Source organism: Osmerus mordax, chromosome 11 (genome assembly GCF_038355195.1).
Source record: "Osmerus mordax isolate fOsmMor3 chromosome 11, fOsmMor3.pri, whole genome shotgun sequence".
NCBI lineage: Eukaryota > Metazoa > Chordata > Actinopteri > Osmeriformes > Osmeridae > Osmerus > Osmerus mordax.
In genome coordinates, this window is record NC_090060.1 from 13995508 (window position 1) to 14019197 (window position 23690).

Consider the following 23690-nt stretch of genomic DNA (forward strand, 5'->3'; position numbering starts at 1 on the left):
TACAAAATAAAAATAACCAGGAACACTTCAAATTAATCAAGTGTATTGCAAATTTTTTTAGCCAGAAGATGGCAGCATAACCTTTTGTTTCGTGATCTAACCACTTACCGTCACGATGAGATTGAAGATTTTGAAATAAAAACTCAAATTTGTGATAGTAGACTAACCTACTTGTGTATGCCTACATTTTAAAACGTCCAAACAAAGTGAATAAACAACTTTTAAAACACATTAGTTTAACAAATTAATTGAATTAAACTATAATCTAAAGTTCACCTGTCAAAATTCTGACACTGATTTGTTGTTTTGAAAGTGAAGTTGTGGGCTGCTTTCACTTTTTTCCACCAAAAGCCAATCTGATAACTGAATAAGATAATCAGTTGGGAAAAGATGTTGAAGACTGTAGCTACACAGGCCTTTTAATAGGCTATGTTAACTGTTTGGTGGATAACACAGTGCATTGCATGGGGCATCGGTTCCCGTTTATGTGAATGTTCGGTGGTCAGCTGGGCTGGCTTTCGGGTCATCCAGTCCTTCAAACCAAAACAGGATTTAAAAAATGCAGAACAAATCCCGTGGACAGTGGTGTGTCACATTGCATGATAAAATGTTTCTTATTATCCTTAACACAGGCATACTAATCTTTTATGGCCCCATGTTCAGTTTATGTTCCATGTGGTTTGAAAACCATCAATCTGCATGTGCATTGCAAGTGCACATTTTTCTTATAGCATTTGTTGCTTTTGTCTCACTAAGCCATTTCCACTTGTGTTTCGTTGGGCTTTTACTGTTTCTCTGCTTGAATAATCGTTCAGGGTTTCCTCCCAATACACTTTCTAGAGATCTTCAAAATGTACACTTTATTTTAAACAAAAGTACAAAAACAAAACTCAGTATTTACAGTACTTGCATGGCAATGGCCTCTTTGGTCTTTTTCCAATTTGACGGTTTCATGAAAGTTAGCAAATAACAGCGTCTCATCAGTTTGAAATACTGTATCAAGTGGTGAATCTAACATTCAACCACAAACGGAGTACCAAATTACTCTTTAATTTTTCAAATTTCTGCAAGTAATTGCTAGCAATTGTTCAGTAGCCTACCTTTTAATCTAAGATGTGAATTTAGTGATAGTAATTTATTTCTTCTAACAGAAAATAAAACCTTGAACAATAATCTTGAACAATATAAATAGCAAAAAAGGTCAAATAAAACACAATTACATCCAGCTTTGCTATATTTACATATTCAGTAAATGCTCACAGATAATAAACCTAAATTGTGAAGTGTACAGCTGATAATTCGTCTTTTTACACAAAACAGACAGAGCACAGAAATGACCTAGCACGACAAAAACACAAGACATTTTTTGTTTTTTTTCAAAATCAATGTGACACCGATGTGCAGACATATGGTTTAGTGAGCTACCTAGCAGGTTCACTCAATGTCTGACAATTAGATGGGTAAAATGTATAGGACAAAAATAAGGACCATGCACCATCTCATGAAATCATTTGTACAGCATAAGTCCTCGTTTTTTGCAATCCTTTGGGACACATTGCCATATGACACTTGTCATATTACAGTCTGTAATTAAAGCAAAGTATAATTACACATCCTGAGCCCTTTCAATTTTATAAACTGTTAGTTTTTCTGTGATGACCACGATTGAAAGCAACTCTATGGACTATTGAGACAAACAATAAGTTTGGAGAAGAATTTTTGATGATTTGTAAGTAAGATGGGACAACACAAGTCCCTCAGAACCTCCTATTGCATTGAGAATAAGGGAGGTAATAGGTCAATGAACACATTGTTACAGAAAAGGCAACTGGTCTAGTAGTAGTTCTACTAGTGATAACCAAAACAAAGCCAACACATTAAGTTGTCATTTTCTTCAGTTTCCCACATTCCTTTTAACTAGTACTTGGAACAAAACAAAACGTTCCTAATAGGGAAGTTTACACATTTTTATCAGTTAGTGCAGACAATATGTACACCGCATATGCATTCACACAGGCTGTTTTTAATAGCGGAAAAAAGTTTGTGGATATTCTTTTGGTGGAGGGTCTCCCTGAATCCAAAGGCAATGCCCCTCTTCAAATCTGAGCAGAAGTGTGCAAAAGCTTCTGGTCGCTGCTTCCTCACTGAAAGAGAGCCCCAAAAAAATTATTTACACTTGTAAACATGTATTTCACCCACAACTAATAACTACACATCCAGCTATGAAGCACAATTGACAGCACTGTTGAAAATGAAGTGCATTTGATTTAAACAAAGTAGTCCCAAGGAAGTAACCATACCCCTCTTAAGATGACCTTAAACCTCAGCTTTTTGGCTGTTATCCTCCAGCTTCTCCTCCAGCTTCTTGCTCTCTTCAGAAGATCCATCCTCATTCTCACCAGTCTTCCAGGTTCCTTGCCTTTAAAACATTTTTAAAATTCAGTACAACAATCTATAACAAGTATATAATTATTTTTTTTACCATAGATATGAACGACGGAAACAGGATATTCAGAAAGGTTGAGAGCTGATCTGTTGCACTAACTTGGACTTTTTCATGTAGATCCAGTATGCCAAACCAACGATCAGCGTGGCCAGGAGCAGACCCACAACAATGCCCACCACCAGCTTGGTCTGGTCATTTTCATCTGACTGATCTGCCAAGCAAAAAGAGACACACTGGACACTTAGTGGAAGAACTTTCTATGGATAGTCAACAAATATTTCCCCAAAAAACAAAAGCTTGTGTACAGAATATCAAATAAATTGCGTTGCATATGAATGATGGGATGGACAGTTTACACATCTATACTGTAAAGCACTATGTAGTCAGCTTGATTGAATATCATTAGGTGTGTAAAAAAAAAGAAGCATAATCGATACATTTATGTAAACAATGAAAGAAGAAATAACGTCAGATTTGTCATTATAATTGAGATTTTGTCAGGATGCTGGTTGCTCCTCCACGTCTGCACCACTGGACGTCATACTGTAATTATTTACTGTTTCATCATCCATCACTGTATGGTGATGTTCAACAGTGACTCAGGGATTTTTTTATATAATGTGAGAATGTGTCATAGCTCCAGAGGAAACAAAACAAGATCTTCAAGTCTGCAAATCCTTTGTTGTCTTTCCATCCCTTCTCACCTACCTCTGAAACTCTGAAAACGGTTAAATTATGAAGAAGGCCATCACAACTTACCTTGTTTATCCATTCTCACCTCCTCAAATACTGAAATCAGATATAAAATGATATTAACATTCACCCCAGAGACCCATCAAAAATGCATACTGCAAAGTCACAGGTGAGACTTTTTTTTATCGTGTGTTATCTGCATGCAGAGGTAGAGTGTGACGCAGAGTGGGAAAGGATAGGAGTCCAGCATCCCGACAAACAGCCAAAGGTGAGGGGAAAGTAATGAGTAAAAGTAAGACGTTGTTGTCCAGACAGACAATGATGAGAGAACCAGGATTCACAGTATTGGTTAAACGGACAAAAGTCCAAGTTGCAGAAGTAATAGTGATCCATCGGTGCATGCAGAAAATGCATTGTGCGCAAAGTCCAAGGTTTAGTAGAACAGTTATATCTCCCAGTGGCTTCCCTGTGCCCAACATTTCTATACAGTGTTGTATCGTCATGCACTACAAGCATATAAAGAGTGTGTTAAAATCGGATCCACACAGGACATTAGCAAGTTCCCCTCCAGACAGGCGGGAGAAGGGCAGAACAGGAGGGGAGGACTGAAGGCCATACCACCATTCTGTACTTACAAGTGGACACATTTATGGCCTTGGTAGCTTGGCCCAGATCATTGGACACCGTGCAAGAGACAGTGAGATTCACAGGAGGCACAATAGTGAGCTTGTGGGTAATCTTCCCATTGATGAAGGAACTCTCATAAGGCTGAAAATGATATAAGAAACAACAACTGTTAGTATGCACACAGTAACATACAAGTAAGGATTCTGCCAAAAAGGAAAACACAAGATTGTGATGAAGAAGCTTTTTGTTTAAGAGTGTCACAAGGCAGTTACATATTGTACCACATGGGGATGCTGTTGTATTTCCGTCCAGCATTTTGATGGTGTGTACACTACTGTAGCTAATAGATGCCGTCCTCTGAGGAAATACTTAAAGGCAACTAGCCAACACCCTTTTAAAATGAATACATTATGGTACATCCAATACATAAATGTCCCTTACCATGCTTACATTTGACTCCTATTTAGTTTTGGTGGGTATTTATCACACAAAAGGACTGGATGGAATAAACTTTGAATGCATAATGCATTTGTCCGTGACTGCTGCCTCTATGGGAATACAAACCTGTGTGACTCAACCATGGAAAACTCTGTGAAAAAGGTCATGGCATCATTTGAGTGGATTTATTGCGCTGACTCACGTCAAACACAAACGTGTGCATGTCTGCTCACAATGCACACACACACACAACACCTGAGCACTGCACTGACAGCTGCATATCATCTCATGCTGTCTCATTGTGTAGCCATGCTATCAGCACACACAGAGCCACCAAAACAACAAAGTGCTTCAGTCTTCATGACAGACTAATGCATAATAAACTTGGTGTGCATTTGAGAAAACAAACATATCTCTGAGCCACTCAACACTGAACCCCATTCATTTAGAAAAGTTTCAGCCAGGAACTTGAACATAGGAAATAGACGGCCTCTGAGACCGAACCCTTAAAATAAGGAAGTAGCTTTCTGTCGGTAATAGACGGGGGATGATGAAATACCACCAATCACTGCCTCCCTTCAAAGACATCCACAGGTTCATTGACAGTAAACCTACCAGATTTAAGACTTCTCAGTGTTACTGACGGATTCCAATAAAAGGAAGCTTAAAGGGACTCTCTTTATAAAAGGTCAGAGCTCTGCTTCATATCTGCAGAAACACACCCAGAATGACTGGGGGGATTTGTGCATGGTCTTGCTCACATGGTGACATACAACAAAATTATGGGCTGCAGTGAATACATGTTTTTGCCTTGATATTTTTTGTATGCTTGACATGAGATTCTTCGTGAATATAACCATTCATTTGAACACATGAAAACGGTTTTCAGGGGGCTCAAAACTAGACATTAAGGTTACATTTACTACCATGTAAATTACATAGCAATACTTCTTCGTGACGCTCCGAAATTCCGGCCCCTGTAGTGTGTGGTGTGTGTGTGTGTGTGTGTATGTGTGCATTGCATACCAAGGTTCCATTGATGCTCCAGGCCACGCTGGGTTTGGGGGAACCTTCGGCCTCGCACACCAGGACCTTGTGCTGACCATCCTCGCCACGCTGTTTAATCAACCTCCGGATGACAGGGGGCCCTGTAACAAGACGCATCTCTCCAGCTAAACCAGGACAAGAGAGATATCGCATACGCAATGCAGGAGGAAATCGACAAGACAAACTGTCAAAAGAATGTAACTAAATCCTTACCTTCAACAACTACTTCAAATGAATCTTTTTTGACGAGGGTGCCAATGGCGACTTCACACTCATACAAACCAGAGTCAGAGTACGTCAGTTTGTCAAACTTGGGCTGCTTGTCCAGTTTCTTATGGTCCTAGAAACATAGACCATTTAAAATGTTTTAAAAGCCTGCTACAACTAGCTTATTTTTCAATGACCAATGCAGTACCAGCCATACACCACACCTTTGTCCAGGACACTTTAGGTTCTCCTGATGCATCGGTTTGGAGGGTCAGAGACAAACTTTCTCCAGCACTCTTCACGACTTTCCCAGAGGGGCTCAAGCTCATATCCAGGTCTGCAGGCGAGGAGAGCACACTTTAAACAGGCAGTTTAACAGCAACGAGGAGAAGAGCACCAAGCTCCTGTTGAAAACCATATCAGCTCACTGCAGAAACCCCAGTACGTCCTCATTGATCCAGCTTATTAGACGTATTAAAGGACCTGGGCTCTAACAGAACTTTCACCTCACAGTGGAAGAGACTGAGACTGAAGAGACTGAGAGAAGTGCTCAGACTAGGTAATGATACGTCTCTCTCTACTGAGAAATATGGCAACCGCTGGAAACAGACAAGTTCACAGAACTATTCATTAGAATAGGTTTTAAATATTGGTTTTCTAATCACTGAATCATTAAGGATATGAAAACGTGGACGATTTACAGGAAGGTGACCCACACTATTGCTTCAACAGAAATACAGCACAGCATACAAAGGTGACTTACAGTTAACAGTGATGTTTTCAGAAGCTTCCATGTTGCCGTTGTCGATGAGAGCACATTTGTATTCACCGGTGCTGTCGCGCGTGACATCAGTCAGAATGTAGGTGTCTGAGTTCTCCACCTTCACTACCGCACCCTTATAGACCATGAAAAATACTACTTTAGATTCTGGACATTCAGAAGTCAAGAGACATTTTTCAAGATCAGCTAGAATCTCAAAGAAAGGTGGGATCAGGGACCAGATGGAAATTCAGGGACTGATGCTATCCTCAACTACTACAGGAAGTTGAACTACCAATAGTGGAGAAAACAGGGTGTGACAAGAATGCAAATGACAGAAATTGGAAAAAACTCACCTGGATGTAGAAGTTGAAGCTGGTAGGAGGAGGGTTTCCATCAGCCTTGCACTTCAGAGTCACATTGTCTCCTTCCAACACAGGGCCATCAGAGATGATCTCCAGGCTGACCTTCTCTGTCGGGTCTGAGGGGAGAAGAGGAGGGAACCAGGGGGGATGATAGGATCAGTCAAGTACAGTCTCACAAACCCCTGGCAGCTGTATGTGTAAGAGACCAACCAAGCATCCAGCCTGGAAAAGTTCACAGTTATACACTGAATTTCTGAGTGTCGAGGCGCTGTCAGAGGATACATCCAGGGAGCTCTTGAAACTACACTAGCACCCTGAGGCACAAGACAAAAAGCTCTTTTCAAACCTCAATGGTGCTGCTCCAGCTGAGCCAAATTGCCCACATTTCTTTTACGACTGAATTCCGAGACCCTTCCAGTTTTGATGAACCCTATTCAAAATGTCTTCTCAAGCAGATAACATCGACCAAGCCGTACTCCGAATGTTACGCTCCGTCTCCCTCTGACAACAGAGTCACCCTCATTTTTTAATTAACATCATTACAGCATCATTAATGTTGTCTGCCTTGAATGGTGGAAAAGAGAAGTTCCGACTACAGGCGGAAAATAACACACCCATCATCCTGGCTGTCGATACGCTTGCTGTTTACCGGTGAGGAGCACAGCAAATCGACTGTCTGGGAAGAGGAATGTACTTTCGATTGATAACGGTTGTTAGGGCAGTTTCTATCGGATTACTCACAGGTGACAGTGAAGGTCTCAGGTGCTGTCGCCAAGTCATCCCCAGCCGGGTGATGGGAGCCGCAGGTGAACTGGGTGTCGGAGTCCTCCTTCTCAGCAGTGTACTGGAGAATGGAGGAGGTTGTGGAGAGCCCGGTGGTGGAGTTCACCTCGACTGAGGTCTTGACAACAATCCCTAGAAACCACGTCCGCAACGGTTAGTAACATCACAAACGGGGGACGACACATATTAACAAACTATGGCACAATTAATAAGGCCTGACATTGTATGTCCCACAGGAAGAGATTGAGATAGGTATCACTGCTGCACTTCTGGGCATCCTGCATGCCAAGATGTTGTGACTGATTGTGAAACCAGACATGAAAGTTCCCATACTTACAAACCTTGATACTTATTTCTTCACTATCTTTGAATAATATATGACATTTGATAGTTGCATACCTTTCCCATCAGCCACTAGAGGTCTCTTGTTCTTAAACCATGTGACGTTTGCAGCCGGATTGGCATTGTGTGCTCTGCAATTCCCAATCTGTGGTACAGAGAACAAAATGAGAAAGCTGCTAAATCCTGCTTTTGATCTATTCGCATATGATACAGAATGAATTTAATAAAATCTAATCATAGCCTTAATCAAATGTGTGCATCTTCTTCATTGATCAAATATCCCTGCAAGTTAGGTCTTATTGGGACTGATATGGTCTTTAAGAAGTCTCTGGTTTTCTAGCTGGTGTGGCGTGAAATGCCCTAAGCATTTTAAAACCATATCTTAGACCCTTTGGGTCCTTTAATTGGAGGAGGCTCTGCTGTTTACTAATTCAGAAGCATTACTTCAAAGACCTCATCCTTCTAAAAGTATGGTCTTTCTTTAGTACGCCTCCAGATACTTCATCTCCAGTGAGGGATCTCCCTTGATAACACTACTTAAAATAATGTAGGTATAAGCAATGCATATCATTAGAAGCCCTACCGTGGTTAGTTTGCCAATCTCTAGCTCCTCAACTTGGCCAGATATTTCCAGTTTGGAGGGAGCCTCTGTAAAACACAGAATGCAGAACTCAGCATGTCAGCATCTCTAGTATCTAATACACCCAGGTACATTGTAGCACTTCTTTCAGTGGAAATTAAAAATAGTGTTAATCTCTATGGTTCCTCCTTTCACTTAACACCTATTTTTGATCCCTGTACTCACTCTGGACAACCACTTGCACAGGTTTTTCTGCAATGTCATTTCCTTCCACAATCATGCAAGTGAAGGTCGTCTGGTCACCCAGTGTTACATCAGAAATGAGCAGGCTGGAGTTTTCGTCCATGCTCACGCGGTCCTTGTAGTCATCTGTGGCAATGATGGAGATGTTCTGGTCTTGCTTCTTAACCAGCAGGTCTCCAGAACTTCCATCTCTCTTTTCCTAGATAGGATTAATTCAGTTAGGGAATTTGATCATTATGGTTTTGATTTATATTAATGACGAAGCCCCACTTCTACTACTATATCATCAGGATTAAAAAAGTTACTAAATGTACTTCTAAATAATTAGAAGCTTTATAACATATTGCCATACATACATTATGTAAACTATTGATGTTCTTGACGAGGGAAGTTCAATCTTAAACATTTCTGTAGTATACATTTGCTAGTGTGTGTTTACTGACAGGTCAGGCTCATACATGTGGTTATCTCCAACCTAACTTCCTAAATTAGTATCAGGCCCGCTTCATCATTAAACACATTCATTTTCATAAAGAAATACAGTGTTAACTTACATATTTCCATTTAGTCATGAACAGGTCCTTTGAATTTGCACCATGGTTATTGCACGGAACGACAATAGTGGTTCCATACTGGCCAATAATTTTGCTCAGACCACTCACTGAGGGAAGACAAGAAAGACAAGAAATATATATATATTTATATTTAATACATCCGAAATGAGATCAACTACAACACAGCTTGACACAGCATGGCATTAAGAGTAAAACTGTCCTCTTAATTGGTCATTTGCAGAGACTCAATTTGTCAAATGCATTATGTCTTGTGTACGCAGCTTGTAGAATGAAAACAAATCACCAGTTCTGAACAAAACGTTTCCATGGAGATAAAGTCAAGCATGAGAGGGAGGGGCAATGCGGAAGGAGGTGAGAAAGAGAACAGGGAGAGTAGAGTAGTGGGGACAGAGGCCTTCATTGAGTGGCAGTCTCAGATAACTGGAGGGAAAGAGAGGTCATCATGGTGCAACTGACTTGTAGGTGTTGCTCAGCTTGCCATAAAAATACCCACTTTCAGAGTTCAGGTTGAGGTTAGGGCATGAGTGGGAGGGAGGAAATGACATAGGTGGTTCTCTTTAAGCTCAGTGTTTCCCACACAGACTAATTTGTGGCAGTGCGCCACAGAATCAACACCGGCCGCCACATATTGCATTCTAATCTGTGGGAAACACTGAAGACAACACTGCACTCAGAAACGAGTCACTGGATAGTGAAACATAGTCATACAGCAGAACAAAGCGACAAAAAATGGTTTACAGGAAACATACAAATGCACAAAACAGGAACTGCAGGTATATCATTACATTTGTCCTGAAATTATTTTTCTTTCTCGTAGGGTAGAAATCATTGTCTGAGAAAAGGCACCACACAGCATGTATTCATTTGTTTCCTTTCCCTCAAATTTGAATCCCTCTTTGAATGGAAAGCTTCAGCTAATGGAATTACATGTGAATGTGCTTTTCTTTCATGACGTAGCTAACTAGACTTTGGTAGTTGCATCTAAAATTGTGTGTCCTATCTAAGTGTGGTTAGTTTAGACCGCAGTTAATTATGTGTAATTGAATAAGGGCTGCAAGTTGTCCTATTGACCTGATCTATGTGAAAGTGATGGTGACCTTTCACACAGATCAGGTCAATAGGACAACTTGCCCCCTGCATCCAGAATGTGCACATTAGTTCTAATAGTAATAAAACGTTTTTAGTTGTAGTTTTCCCCCACTAGGGTTTTTAGCCCTTATTCAATTACACATAATTAACTGCGGTCTAAACTAACCACACTTAGATAGGGACACACAATTTTAGATGCGACTACCAAAGTCTAGTTAGCTACGTCATGAAAGAAAAGCACATTCACATGTAATTCCATTAGCTGAAGCTTTTATTAAAAGCAACGTACAGTAGAAAGTAAAGAAACAAGCAAGTTGTAAAGCTATCCTCTGTAAAACAGACGTTAAAATGCTTCATATTAAATTGCTATTTTGAATTGTTAAGCAAAGCTGTAAAAACTTTAAATTAGTTTGTATTAAAGAAAGTCTTTATCTCTTCTTACTACAATGTGACACAATGAGAACTAATTGTACATGTAGAATTACAAAGGGCCAAAGCTCCTACTGCCTGTTGAGATAAGGTAATCCTCCGTCACCGACGGAGATGACCGACGTGAGACAATGTGGGTCATACACTGAAGAATCAGTCTGTTCAAACACTAACATTTACACCCCATATCTGAAGGACAAAACTGAATGGCTATATCTTATATAATATATATATATACATATATTTATACACATACTTATAATAATTAATATCATGTAATTCAATTTAAAGTCTCACACTCAAACTCTGACCTGTTGCCTAATCGTATCAGTTCACTGAAGCCTTGAAAAGTTCAGATATCCAGGTTTGATGTAAAATAATTAGCTCTTAGAAAGTCAGATCCTTAGGTTGAAAGTAAACCCATTTTAAACAGGGTAGGATAGCAATGGAAAATCAAATAACGGACAGAGAGGGAGAGAGGGGGAGACAGCAGCACCACGGGAGATACTTTCATGTTCCTGATTAAGGTGGCTCTCTCCCTAAGGAAAGACAGCTGAGGACAGCTCAGATACACTCTCACAGGGGAAATCAGCCACCCCCCACCCCCACCACACACACACACACACACTCTTCCATACCTCCCTCCCCACTCTCTTCAGGAGAGATCAAAAAATAAGCTCAAACTTATTAAGTGCTGAAACGGAGGCCAATGCAGTGAATGGTGATCCCATGGTGCATGCCCACAAAGGCTACACAGTGAAGGCTTTCCACATGCAGCAAGCACAACCACTCCAACTAGATCAATAGTGTTTTGGGGAAAGGCCAGACTCAGAGTGAACAGTACTGCAGACAGTACTGCAGAAATCACAGAGAACTTAACTCTGCATGACATTTAGTTTTTCCTTGCCATCTTTTATTGAATTATTAAACAATTTCCTATTACTAATACGTTTGACTAACTGTTGTTACGCGTACTGTAGGTTTGTTGTTATGGCCCAGTCAGACAGGATGTCCACTTCCATTGTGAGATTGATTGAATATCAGTGTTTAGATGTTTCAAAGCATACCTTCCATTTCAAACTTCAGGGAATTTACAACAGGCATCTCTGTATTTCACATACTGTCCATGTCTATGCTTCAGAAATGTTCTCATGAACAAAGCAACCAGCTGAACAGGTTTGTGACCCTCGCTCTTAACCCCTGGCTCTTATTTATTCAGGTCAACGTTAATTGTGGGGTGATTGATTATATCCAAGATTTTTGGATTGGGAAGCTTCATAAATGAAGTGGGTACGTTGAAGTGCAGAGTGCAAAACTACTTTATCTACCTGGTACACTGGCTTTTACGCAAATACTGCCAGATAAATTAATCTAGAAGGGAGCTCCTGCATGGCTGAGACAAAATGATATCCGTGACAAATGTATTTGTTCTGGATGCAACTTGTATTTATCTAGTTTCGCTGGTCCTACAGTACTATTCCTCTTGATAAAAACATTTAAGCCTCGTCTAGTTGAGTTTGTTACAACACCTATAGATCGACTGAGAAAGTCATGGGCGTGGCTCAGGGCTCAGACATTTTCTGGAGTACCACCTGTGAGGTGCCCGTCGATGTCTAACGACTAAAACGCTGTCTCCAGTCGCAGGAAGTTCCTGAATAGAGCCTTATACCTGTGTAGGCTTGCCACTAGACAGTATCAGGTGACTGATTCCCGGATTTGGGGGTTGTGAAGAAACAAAGTATAACAAAGAACAGGTAGTATGGAGCAGGCTAATAGTAATATGGTAAAATAGTTCATTCAAAAGTACAGTTAATCTTTTGAGCAATAGTCTCACAGATAGCAATTTTATCAGCAAAGTCCAAACCAGTGGCCCATGTCATGAACACATTTTAAAATGTTTTTACCTCCTAGTTCCTTTCAGAAAGCAAACAAACAGATGCAGACAAAATGAAAGGACCAACTCCCATCTTTTTTGAGCCCTCAGCAATCACCAGGTGAGGCAAACAAATTACCCAGTCGTCTGTGCATTGTTTGTGAACAGGTGCCTCATTTTCCTCCACCTGCTTTCCCAAGAGAGTAGTGCTCCCACACAACAAAGTTCCAGGGAATATAAATAGACCATGAATTTGCACCATGTTCCTGCTCAAAACTTCTCAAGCTCCAAAGTCAATGACAGAACATTACTGCCAACCACACATTTTCAACGAACTTTGATGTAGATTTCACAGAAAAGAAAGGGAACCAATATTTTCAATTAACTATATCTACTGTTTTGTAATGATCTATGTGCCATCTGGTACATAAATTGGGGTTGCTTCAAATTTGCTAACAGCAGCATCAAGGGACACAATGTAATCTCTCTAACTTTCAATTGACTGGAGATGTTTAATTAGAAATATTACGACTTGATACCAGGGGATAGTGTGTTTGTTAGGAATACATTTTGTTATGAACATAAGAAACGTGAGCAATATACTTGAGTTATAGGAAAGGACAAAGCTCATTACTAGAAGTGGTGGGTGTATGAAGGCTTTCACCATGACACAAGCTGGGAATGGATCTTGAGGTCTCATTAGTCTTTCATATGTGGTCCTATGTGCACTCAAACACACAAGATCCTGCTAAAACCTTTTTAAAAACACCATAATTTACTGCTGTGGACAGACAGCTACTGTAGGGTAACAACACAGCTTTCAGCCAGCATCCTGATGTCAGTTTAGGGTATAAGTGCACTCTAAAATCACACCCATTATGCTGTGAATTATGTATTGGAGGGGTGCAGAGGAGCCCCAAGGGGGAGGGGTTAAGGGACATCTGCTACCGGCAGACAAGAAGGAAGACCACAGGAAGACTCAGTTCTGACCCTGCAGATCCAGCAGCATCACCCATTAATGATTGGCTATTAAACCCAACATCAGCCATTAACAAAACCCTGCCACGCCACTTCTCCTGTGGTCCATTAACTCCAAATCGAATTCACTGGTTCTGGGGTTTGGCAATGACTTCATTCGGCTGCTTCTGCAGAAGCCCAGATTACCTCACTGCCTTCTGTGGGTTATGTATATTATGGAATCACTGTGTACTGTTACCGGTATGTTGCTTTAAAAAACATGCGCACACACAATAGTATGGGAAGACTAATGGAACTTATGGAATGGAATGACGGGAAAGCCTTTATTAGGATGCCGCCCATTAAATGTACTTGCAGCTTTATTTAATTTGACAACAATAAATTGAATGGATCATTTGTAATGTATTGTATTCCTAGTTACATTAGCTTGTTACACTTTCTATATGCATTTACTGTGACCTTTTCTTTGAGGGTTTTATTAAATGAAATATGTGAACTGGCAGTGACATACTACAGTAAGTACAGTTTTATAGCCAAGTGTCGGTTGTACGGTCATCCCACAAATAGTTTATGCTGGAACATGGTAGCAGCTATTACCAATGTGTTTATTAAAATCAAGGGGAAGCAAAGACCCCACAACCACTGCCAGTCTATTATGGGAGACCACAATCCTAAAACCATGTCTCACTGTTGAGGATACAAAATCCCTCCCCCTTTCCTCCCCCAAACCCTACTTCCAAACCCCACAACCCCTCCCCCCCTCCCGGTACCTGTGCTTTTGAACATTCGCATTCCATAGGTGCTTGAAGGGGCCCCTGTCTTTACACCATCTGCATATGGTTGAAGGCAATACCGGTAGATACCAATCAAAGATGGTGTCATAACATACCTCTGTTGAGGGCCAAGAGCTCACCTGCAGCCAACGCCTCCGAGCAGATGAAGAGAGGAGGCGGACTTTGTGATGAGCCCCGAGGCTCAGTGCGGCGGCTAAACAAAACAACCGCTATTGATCTCAAAGTGCTTTGTGAGACGTTGTAGGAAGCAGGAGTTGACGTTTCCTCGATGCAAAATGAATGATTAATGTGTGGATCCCCCTCAGCAGAGCCATATTCTAATTTATGGGCTGAATTTAATGCAAGGACTATTTTGCAGTATCAGTAATGTTTAATCATGCTGTAAATGGGCAGAAACATTTGTTTGTCCGGTTGCATGCTATGGTTTTCATTTCCAGTAACCGCTCTGGCAGGACATGATCCTTCCCCATTACCAGTGTAAGTAGTGTCCTGTGTTGTGTATCGACTAATGACTTAGCTGGCCTTCTAACCCTTCAGTGAAACACACCAGGCCCATTCCAATAAGGCAAGCCGCCTGGTTAGTATTAAGAGTGCATCGTGGTCTGAATTTATGCCCTGCTTCACAATCTGACTGACGCTGGGGGGCCTAAGCCCCTCCAAAGGCAACACAGGCCAGACAGCTGAAGGAAAAGTAGGAATGCAGATAATGTGCACACAGAAGATTTAATGCCAGTGTGGGCATCCTGCCTGTGTGCCTTTACATGCTCTGACCAAAACAGACACATCTTATGATTGACTGCTGTGAAAGGTCAAAGATTAGAACTCACCGCCTCACCACTGTGTCTCCCGTGCAAGGGGATTTACAACAAGAGCCAATCACACTTCTAGTTAATTTTTTATTTAATCCAATGACAGCTAGGCTGCTTCCCTCCGAGTGCCTCTTGTAGACTAGTGCTGTTGCTACTGCCGTTGCCAATAATAAATGCATAGCCTAGCTAAGTGAGTTACACCAAGCATGCTCTTAAACCATTCTTTAGACACTGCTCAGAAGAAAACAACAGTTATAGGGGTTGCCTGAGTGCATGAGGTCAGAGGGGAGCGTGTTAGTCTATCAGATACTCGGTTGAAGGATGGATCCCTCTGTTCTGTGAGATCTGTGTGTGGAGGTCATTCACCTGGGGCAGGTGTGACAAACGTCCATCACTGATGACCTTTGTTGGCCCTGCCTGTCAGAGGCGTTGGGTGAGGACCTGACTTTCTCAAAGGAAAGTCTGTTGAGGCATAATCTCTTCACCCCCCCCCCAATCCCAACCAGCCATTCTGGTCTCCTGAGATGGGCTGCCACAGGTCCAATCTAAGAGCCTTGATCCAAAGACTTTAGCCCTCCAAGGGATAAACAGATAAAACAGAGAAAGATAGATGCTACACAGAAATGAAAACTTTGTGTGATTAATAATGTGTAACCTACTAGAGTTAATAATTAGTTGTAGCCTCATCGCTTGCTGAATAGCTTCCCTCCAAGTTTAAGAACTGCTTATTAAATTTACACTAAAAAAAGATTGAAAAACTCTCTTGGGAGTGAGCTTATAAAGCATACCTGTTGATTTCTCTCCAAGTATAATCAAAATATGCTGATGTGATTTTCAATCCAAGTAAGCTTCCACTGTCAATTATGAAATGCGAGGCTGTTTCCCTTTGGGAAACAGTAAAGAAAATTAATGTAGTGTCTACCTTAATATAATAATAATATTTGATTATTCTAAATGATTCTCCTGAAAGACCATTTAATATGTAATTTTGTATTGGGAATGTATCAAGTTGATAAACAATTAAGTTATTTTCTTACAGTAAATATCTCTTCATTATGAAAGTTCCCTCCTGAAAGTTACATCTTAAAAAATGTTTTCTGTAAGAAAATGATACACTGTAGCTTTAAATCACAAATCACAAAACAATCTGGACTTGAACTCAAGAGGGAATTTCACCTTTTCGAGAAACACTGGATTGGCATTTTCAAATATATCAGCCGTTTGAATCGTCATGCCACAACAAATAAAACAATTCTTCCTTTTCATCGCTGAAAGTCGACAGCAAATCTCACTTTAATTTCTTTCTATCTGTGTCCCATTTGCCTTGGGTGGACCATTTATATCCAGGCCATAACATATTCTCATTAGCTTCTACAGATGACTCAATGGCCATTACATTTTCTCTTGCCATTGAGAGGAGCAGCCATATATCAACATAAGTGCTTGAAAGCATCTATGCTGGCGCCACGTGTCTTTCACTAGAATCCCCCTCCTGCCTGTCTGCGCTGTGTTTCCAACCACAGAGTCTTTGAACAGGGCTTTATAGATGCCACTGATAGTGAACTGCCTTGACACTGGTAGCAGAAAGACACGTTACCCAACAACTTCCATTGAATTTGTTGATAAGACAGCTTTCAGGAAAACTCATGTTTCAGCTGCTTTCCCACAGCATAAACCAGTTGTCTACAGCCTAGGGAGACATTAGGCCAGGCAAGTCCCATTTGAATAAGACAAAACACAGCTAACCACATACACAGTTATGTTCTATGTGGGGAGAAACTACAAGAAACCTCATCTATGAGAAATGTATTTTGTGAAGAGAATACTGCCTTGCACCAAAGAGTGACAATGTGATTCAATTACTTGAAAAGCCATCTGGAGACATTACTGTCTGGGTACAAGTGCATGTAATGGCTGAAAGAGGCTGTGGTGCACACTAGTGTGATGCATTGTAGTGTCAAGTATGTTTATGGGAAAACAAACACAGTGGCTAGTCCTGGAGATGGGACAGGTCTTCAGATTTCTAAATGGGAGAGTGGGGATGCCTTATTCACATATTCCCAGACTACATGTACTAATCTGACTTCAGGTTTGAATCAATGCTGTGCATTCTACCTTCAAAGATGTCTTACTGAAGATTTCAACATAGCCTGTCAACATAACATGTCAATATACTAGGAAAGGACATGCCCCTTCCTAACCATTTCTGTTGTTTGTCTGACAATTAGGGTTGGGTACCGAAACCAGGTGCTAATATGGCACCGGTACCTATATGACCGTTATGTACTGGACCGAATCAGAATGCAGATTTCGGTGCCACTATGTCTGAGCCGTCGATTGAAATATTTCCCATCACCGCACATGATCGCTAGTTAAATTATAGCCGAATGCATTTGTGTGGTGTCAGAATAATCAGAAAAATAATTTCCCGACTGAGAAAATTTACATGAATACAAGTCGAAGAATATGGCAGACAACAGTGATTTCATTTTATTCTTATAAAAAAACCTTCTTTAATGTCATTCACCGCTCCAGAACCGTTTAAAAAACAAAACAATACTCACAATCTATTTCTAGACTAGTAGTTCACATTACTTAGAGGATTTCAGAGCAGAGCATGGAGCCTGATTCTTTGTCTCCAAAGATATGAGCCACAAAATGGGAGGTAACATATGTTGAAATTCTTAGCAGGAACACAGGCCTACTTAAAGACTTCTGACATCCCATTATAAAATATAACATTGCTTTCAACAATCACAGGAGGGGCTCTTCACATTTTGTGTACACTGAAACCCTAATGGAAGTTCTAGAGTCCTTAACTTAAAGCCTAAGTGCCTCTGCATACTTCCACAAACAGTATACAAAACGACTATATCTGCCTTGCAAAGAGGGCAATTTAACTTCATTGAATACAAAAGTGCAACATGCTGGTGCTGTAACACTTCTCAATAAATAAATACTCTACCTTTAATTTGAGGATGACTGAGTTTACATTCTGTTTAGCTTGTCTGGATTGGTTCTTCTAAAGCTTAGTGCTTCAATCCCACTAATTTGTTTGGCTAGGCCAGAGCACAGCATTTTGCACACCACTCATAAACACACAAGAGATTGTCCACCTGGAACTGTAAGGTAATTCACACAGTACACCGACAAATGGACTAGCCTGCACCACTTCTGGGATGTACTGATTAAAAATTGTTCAAGGGCAAAGTGACCCTGACCGAAGACAAATAATAAATGTACTTTAATAAAAAAAATTCTACCAATGCTAAATCAAACGATCTATGAATGAAAAACACACAATCTGACTATTACAGCTCTCGGCTCCACAGCACGATACCTACAATATCACAAAACATAGAAAATAGCATCTTTTGACTGAACCCTTAACCTCCCCCAAACTACAGGAACGGGAATACAAGTCATGACATAGCATGTGTTTGAAACCTATTCAGCAACATGTTTGGGGCATCCAAACTGCTTCTGAGGTGCAAAATGCATATTTGTTGTGTATGGTTGAGAGAGGGACTCAGTATTTTACAACAGCAAATACTAGGCCAGGGAAAATGACAGGCTTTTAATCTCACTCAGCGATATGCAGCGGCTGCCCTGGTGAAAATGTAAGGCTCTCCTCCATTTCTGAAAAGAGATCCTGCAGGTTCATCTGAAGCAGCATGTAATCAGGGATAGCTTCGGGCGTCACAGTGTGCAGCATTCTCCAAAGGATAGACGAGGGGCTTCACTAGCACACAGAGAACCAGCCTTTAAAATGGCCAGACTGGGGGATATAGAGGTCAAACACTGACACAAAACACTTCCGTTCAGCCCCTGGGGGCAAGGCACTTCATGCACCATATTTTCAAGGATGAAAAATTGTTACAGACTATCTGAATGAATAGAGAGTAGTCACTAGTGCAATACTGTTTCTGACCTAACAGAGACCATTTCAGTGACAAAAAAGACAATGTGGCATGTCATTCTTTCAGGGGGGCAATAAACATGTGGAATTCACTATTTAGACAAAAGGCAAGATAACGTAATGGGCCTCCCTTGACCAAATTGAAAAAGTCAGATGGCACTGCTACTGATTCAGCCCCTTGCCTCATGTAAATAGCAGTTAATATGACTTTAGGGATGGTATAAATCATGAAGGTTTCATCCCTGACCCTTTGATGGGTCAGTGGGAGTTCCTGCTGTCCCCAGTAATACTGGGAACACAACAATGGCATTATTACTGCTTTGAGGCATTGTGATTTTCTAAACAACTCCCCTTCCTCCTTGTGTACACATGACCCAATGACCTGTTACTCAAAAAACCTCAGCATTTGAATTACCCCTGAACTACCACACCAACACAGTGACAGATGGCTCCAACAGACCCAATCAAATTAAGTAAAAGGTTTCCATCTTAGTCAGAATATTTCAACTAAGATGGCTGTCTCAGGGCCATGAAGGTATTGTAATCTGTCTGGGAATTTTCATGGAAGTGAGCTTCTTTCAGTTTGTAGGGACATGCACATGAGGGGTGAGAGGACATGGGGCACACAGTCAATGGCTTTCACAGAGGGGTGTATGCTGCTCTATCTTCGTGACAAAGGGAGGAGTTGGTTGGAGAAGTCCCCCCGATCATACATGCATTTGTTTTAAAAAACAGTCTGCTTCACAATGCAGCCAGCAGGAGTCCTGCCGGAATCCAGCAGACGCAGGGGGCAGCATGAATGACAAAGGAGAGAAACAACCTCACTTTTTTGTCACAAAACAAGGGTTGACCGATTTCAGGGCACTGTAAGACTTTCATGGAACCCAAAGGTACTTTCATGCATTTCTATAGACATTTCTGCATAGGGAAGAGTGTCGTGGCCATCTCTCTCCTGTTGTTAGGACTTTCTTTTTAACATTTGAAACAATACAACTGTGGCCCCTCCCACTGGATAGTAAATAGACCTTCATTTTAACTATGACTAGCAAGAGCAGGCGACTGTGGAGAATAGATTGCTGTGAGAAAATGGAAACAGGGAGAGGACGCACCTGAAACTGGGATCTCCATTCAGTGTTAAATACCACAGGGTCTGGCTCTTGTTCTCTCAAACAAATCTACCATGTCATTCCTTAAGTAATGTCTCAAGAAAAATGTAATCTATATGGAAAACATGTCATATCTGAGTCAACTGCCTGTCCAACAGGTAAACCCCAACCTAAGACTTCTCCAACTGTCTAAAATAATGCTAGTGACAGAAGAATTGTCAGTTTTCATGGATAAGAATGGAATTACAGTAAAATATCAATGGTTATGCTGAGACATAACATGAATCTCCTGCGCCACTCGAAAAGTGGGCAGATCCAATCACCATAGTGTAATTGAGACTCCCTTAATGCTATATTACTCAAACGGTAAAATACTTTTTTTCTCTAATGCAAGCTGTTGCTTGAGTCTCATTACATTTATCACACTTATCTTTTCAGTTCATCCAAGAGAAAGCCAAATATATTCTTGCTGAGTGTCTGGTCACTTGAAATAGACAACCTCTCTTTTACATTGACAAAAGAAATACACCATTATCTGTGGTGGCTTACCTTTCCTATGAGAGTAGTAGCACTGAAATGTATCTTGATGTTTTAATTTTCACACCACTACAGAAAGTACATCAAATGTGTCAGTGACTTAGCACATATCAGATAACAAAAAATCAGCAAGGGAACCACTAAAGGTAAATGTATCAGATAGAGAAACGAAGAAGAAATAAGAACATTAACAGATTAAATCAGAAATGATTCAATCTAGTTTGCTGATGTGCTGACAGTGCACATCTTACTCTTCAGGTGAATAATCTATGAAGCCATCGCCCACTGAGCTGAGTGGTCTTCCTGTTGCTCTACTATTAGCACTAATGTGGAAACATTACTGAAATGGCTCGATAAATCATGTCAATTTCCATGACGTTATCTCTAATATGTTTCTCCTGACAACATAAAATGATTAGAGACTTCTGTCCATACAAGTTGGACCACAGAAAATACATAGTTGGATCTACATTGCACAAAACTAAAATGAACTTTATGTCCGGATAAAAAGACAATGCATCTCGTAGAAACAAATGAATACAATATTTGCCTATTTTATCATTGTCTTGATTAAGGGAATTCTATTAAATACCAGTTTGAATATTCAACAGTCTGACAGTTCCATGAAGCATTAAAAAATAATATAAAAATAATGATTCTGATTGAACAATGCATCTACATAAAATAATTTATACTATTATATTCAAGAGAGGTAAATAAAGCCATACTAGAAAATCACACCAACTCTTCCGGAGGCACATTCTCAATTTCTTATTATGACCTACAACTTTCAAACCTGTTTTGTAATCATTATTGAGCAACTGAATTTTTGCCTGGGGGGGCACAGGGAATAACTGTCATAGAAATACCTAGACCAAAAACATCTCTGAACAACTCTAGAAAACATGTCTCTGAACAGGATGGGGCGTGCAACCACCCAAAGCACATATGCAAACAGAGAATACAAAATCAGCCCAAGTTTGCATTATTGTCTACATTTACATTTTAGTTCTTTAAGCTTTAAGCCAACGCTTATGACATTAATCTATCACGCGTGGACAAAGAAGCTGAATACATTTCAAATGGGACAGAGGTAGAACCCCACGAGAACACAGGGCAGATTAGTCCATTAGCAAATGAAGAGCCCCACTTGTCTGATGGATAATACCAGGTGTGACACTGAATGGTGTTTTTTCAAAAAAGGGAGATAAGCGGGGGAGGGGTGGAGAGAACAAAAACCAGATGCAGCCTTTCATACTGTTTGTTCAGAAAGCCTCTTTGCCAGTGCTGTTTTTCAGCACTAACTGGTCTGGCTGAGGGTCAGCCTTGGTGGCTTCAAGTGTTTTAGGAAGAGAAACAACTAAAGCAATGCAAGGACTACATTTCCTTAACAACACTGTTTCCTTCAGCAATGATAGCTATTTTGAAGCCCATTTGCACAGTGCACTGAAATTTAAATGAAATGTTTCCATGATAAATTAAAACAGTTAATAGTGGTTCTACAAAGGTACACTTAACCATTAATAAATAATCTATCCACATGCAAAAGTGATCTCCACAGTACCAGCAAACATAAACACATGGTTTCACCATACACAGCTCTCCTGTCCAACAGCGTCATGTTTGCTCATCAAATGACAGAGTAGAGGGAATGTAACATAAATTACCAGTCCTCCCTGAGGCAACTGGCAATGCAACAGCATTGAAGTGTCCACATCCACATGAAAAAAACTCCAGCTCCAACATGTGACATCCCATTATCACGTGGCTTGTCATTTTTCACACAGTTCAAATAAAAACACCCTAACCCTGAGACAGGTGACGCATGCTGCTATTCGGCAGGACAGACATCAATGTCATGTGACCAGGTGTCAGTTTGAGGGAAGCTAAGTGAGATCAACCTCCCTTCCCTTGTCCCAAAGGACATGTCTGTGAGCTCTCAAGCAGCAGCTCTTTTCTATGGGTAGGCTGAGTGGTTTGACACATGGTGCATACCTTGTGGTTTGAAGGGGGAAAAAAGGAAATTACAGTGAATGTTGTAATATGTTTCTTGGCTTAGCTAGCATTACATGTTTTGTATATTCTTTGTTAACCATTTATACCAAAGCAGCACCCCACCTGCCCAAGCATACCCACTGCACACCCACCCCTGCTAGATATATTTGAGATGGTTTAGAATTAGAGAAAACTAGGTTGTGTCCCCAAACGTGCATCTTTCCATGTCTCAACATAAGTCAAAGGAGTAAAGTGTAGGTGCTAGTCAGGGCTATGTGACTCGTCAGCAAAATAGCGAAGCAATATAACAGCGCGTGTCATTCATTCCCTAAATAATGCACATCGGACCACGCCTTGTCGTTATTGTGCTCTTCTCGTGCACTGGGGCAAATACTTGTACTTCATTACCTCATTTTGAAACTTTTGTTGTTACAGTAACCGTTGATGCTTCAATTAAATTGCTAGACAACCTTCTAAATTGAGGGCACATGCACCACATGGCTGACACCTGCTTAGTAGCCTATGTGCGCCAGCAGTTGGCAAGAGATTCCATGGAAATTGAGCAGTGAATGGAACACAATAACCCAGGAAACTGAAATAATGGTTAACTTTCATGGTACGATTATTGTACCATTGGACTATTTTTTTTACAACGACTGGAAGATGGAACTATCTTTTGAATAACTATTTTGAATGAGGAAAGACTAAACGTGCGTCCAATGTACAATGTTCAAAACAACAGGTGATACATATCCTGAGCCAACATTCATTTGAACAATAAATTATAATTAAAACAGAATTCCATTTTAAATGTTAAAGCAACTGAAACATGGCGGTATTATTTCTTACCTTGATAGATTGTCGCCACGAAAAGAGCAAAGACGAAGCTGGCAGAAAAGTGCATCCTTGCGAGTGGCACGGATCCAAGTTGATTTTGCTCTTCGGTTAACACGAGTTAATGATTCTCTGTAAGGTTTTGTGGAATTTGACAAAGTTTACGATTATTGTAATTTAACCAGTCACTTAATGTGTTCAGATCCTGCAGTGTTTCACTT

At 40.6% G+C, this 23690-nt stretch overlaps 1 protein-coding gene across 2 annotated transcripts; it reads right to left on the minus strand.

Moving 5' to 3' along the window:
- Positions 1-845: 845 nt before the first annotated feature.
- Positions 846-23690, minus strand: LOC136951542 (CD166 antigen homolog). Of its 2 annotated transcripts, XM_067246000.1 has the most exons (16): positions 23485-23690; positions 9086-9192; positions 8514-8730; positions 8292-8356; positions 7766-7853; positions 7325-7498; positions 6575-6699; positions 6222-6354; positions 5683-5795; positions 5465-5591; positions 5231-5352; positions 3775-3907; positions 3206-3235; positions 2546-2657; positions 2301-2419; positions 846-2144 (listed from the first exon to the last, which is right to left on the minus strand). In XM_067246000.1, the coding sequence occupies exons 1-15, from the start codon at positions 23537-23539 to the stop codon at positions 2317-2319; spliced, it is 1704 nt and encodes a 567-aa protein (XP_067102101.1). In that variant the 5' UTR covers positions 23540-23690; the 3' UTR covers positions 846-2144; positions 2301-2316. The 2 variants fall into 2 exon arrangements, with proteins under 2 accessions (XP_067102101.1, XP_067102103.1); XM_067246002.1 differs by lacking the exon at positions 3206-3235.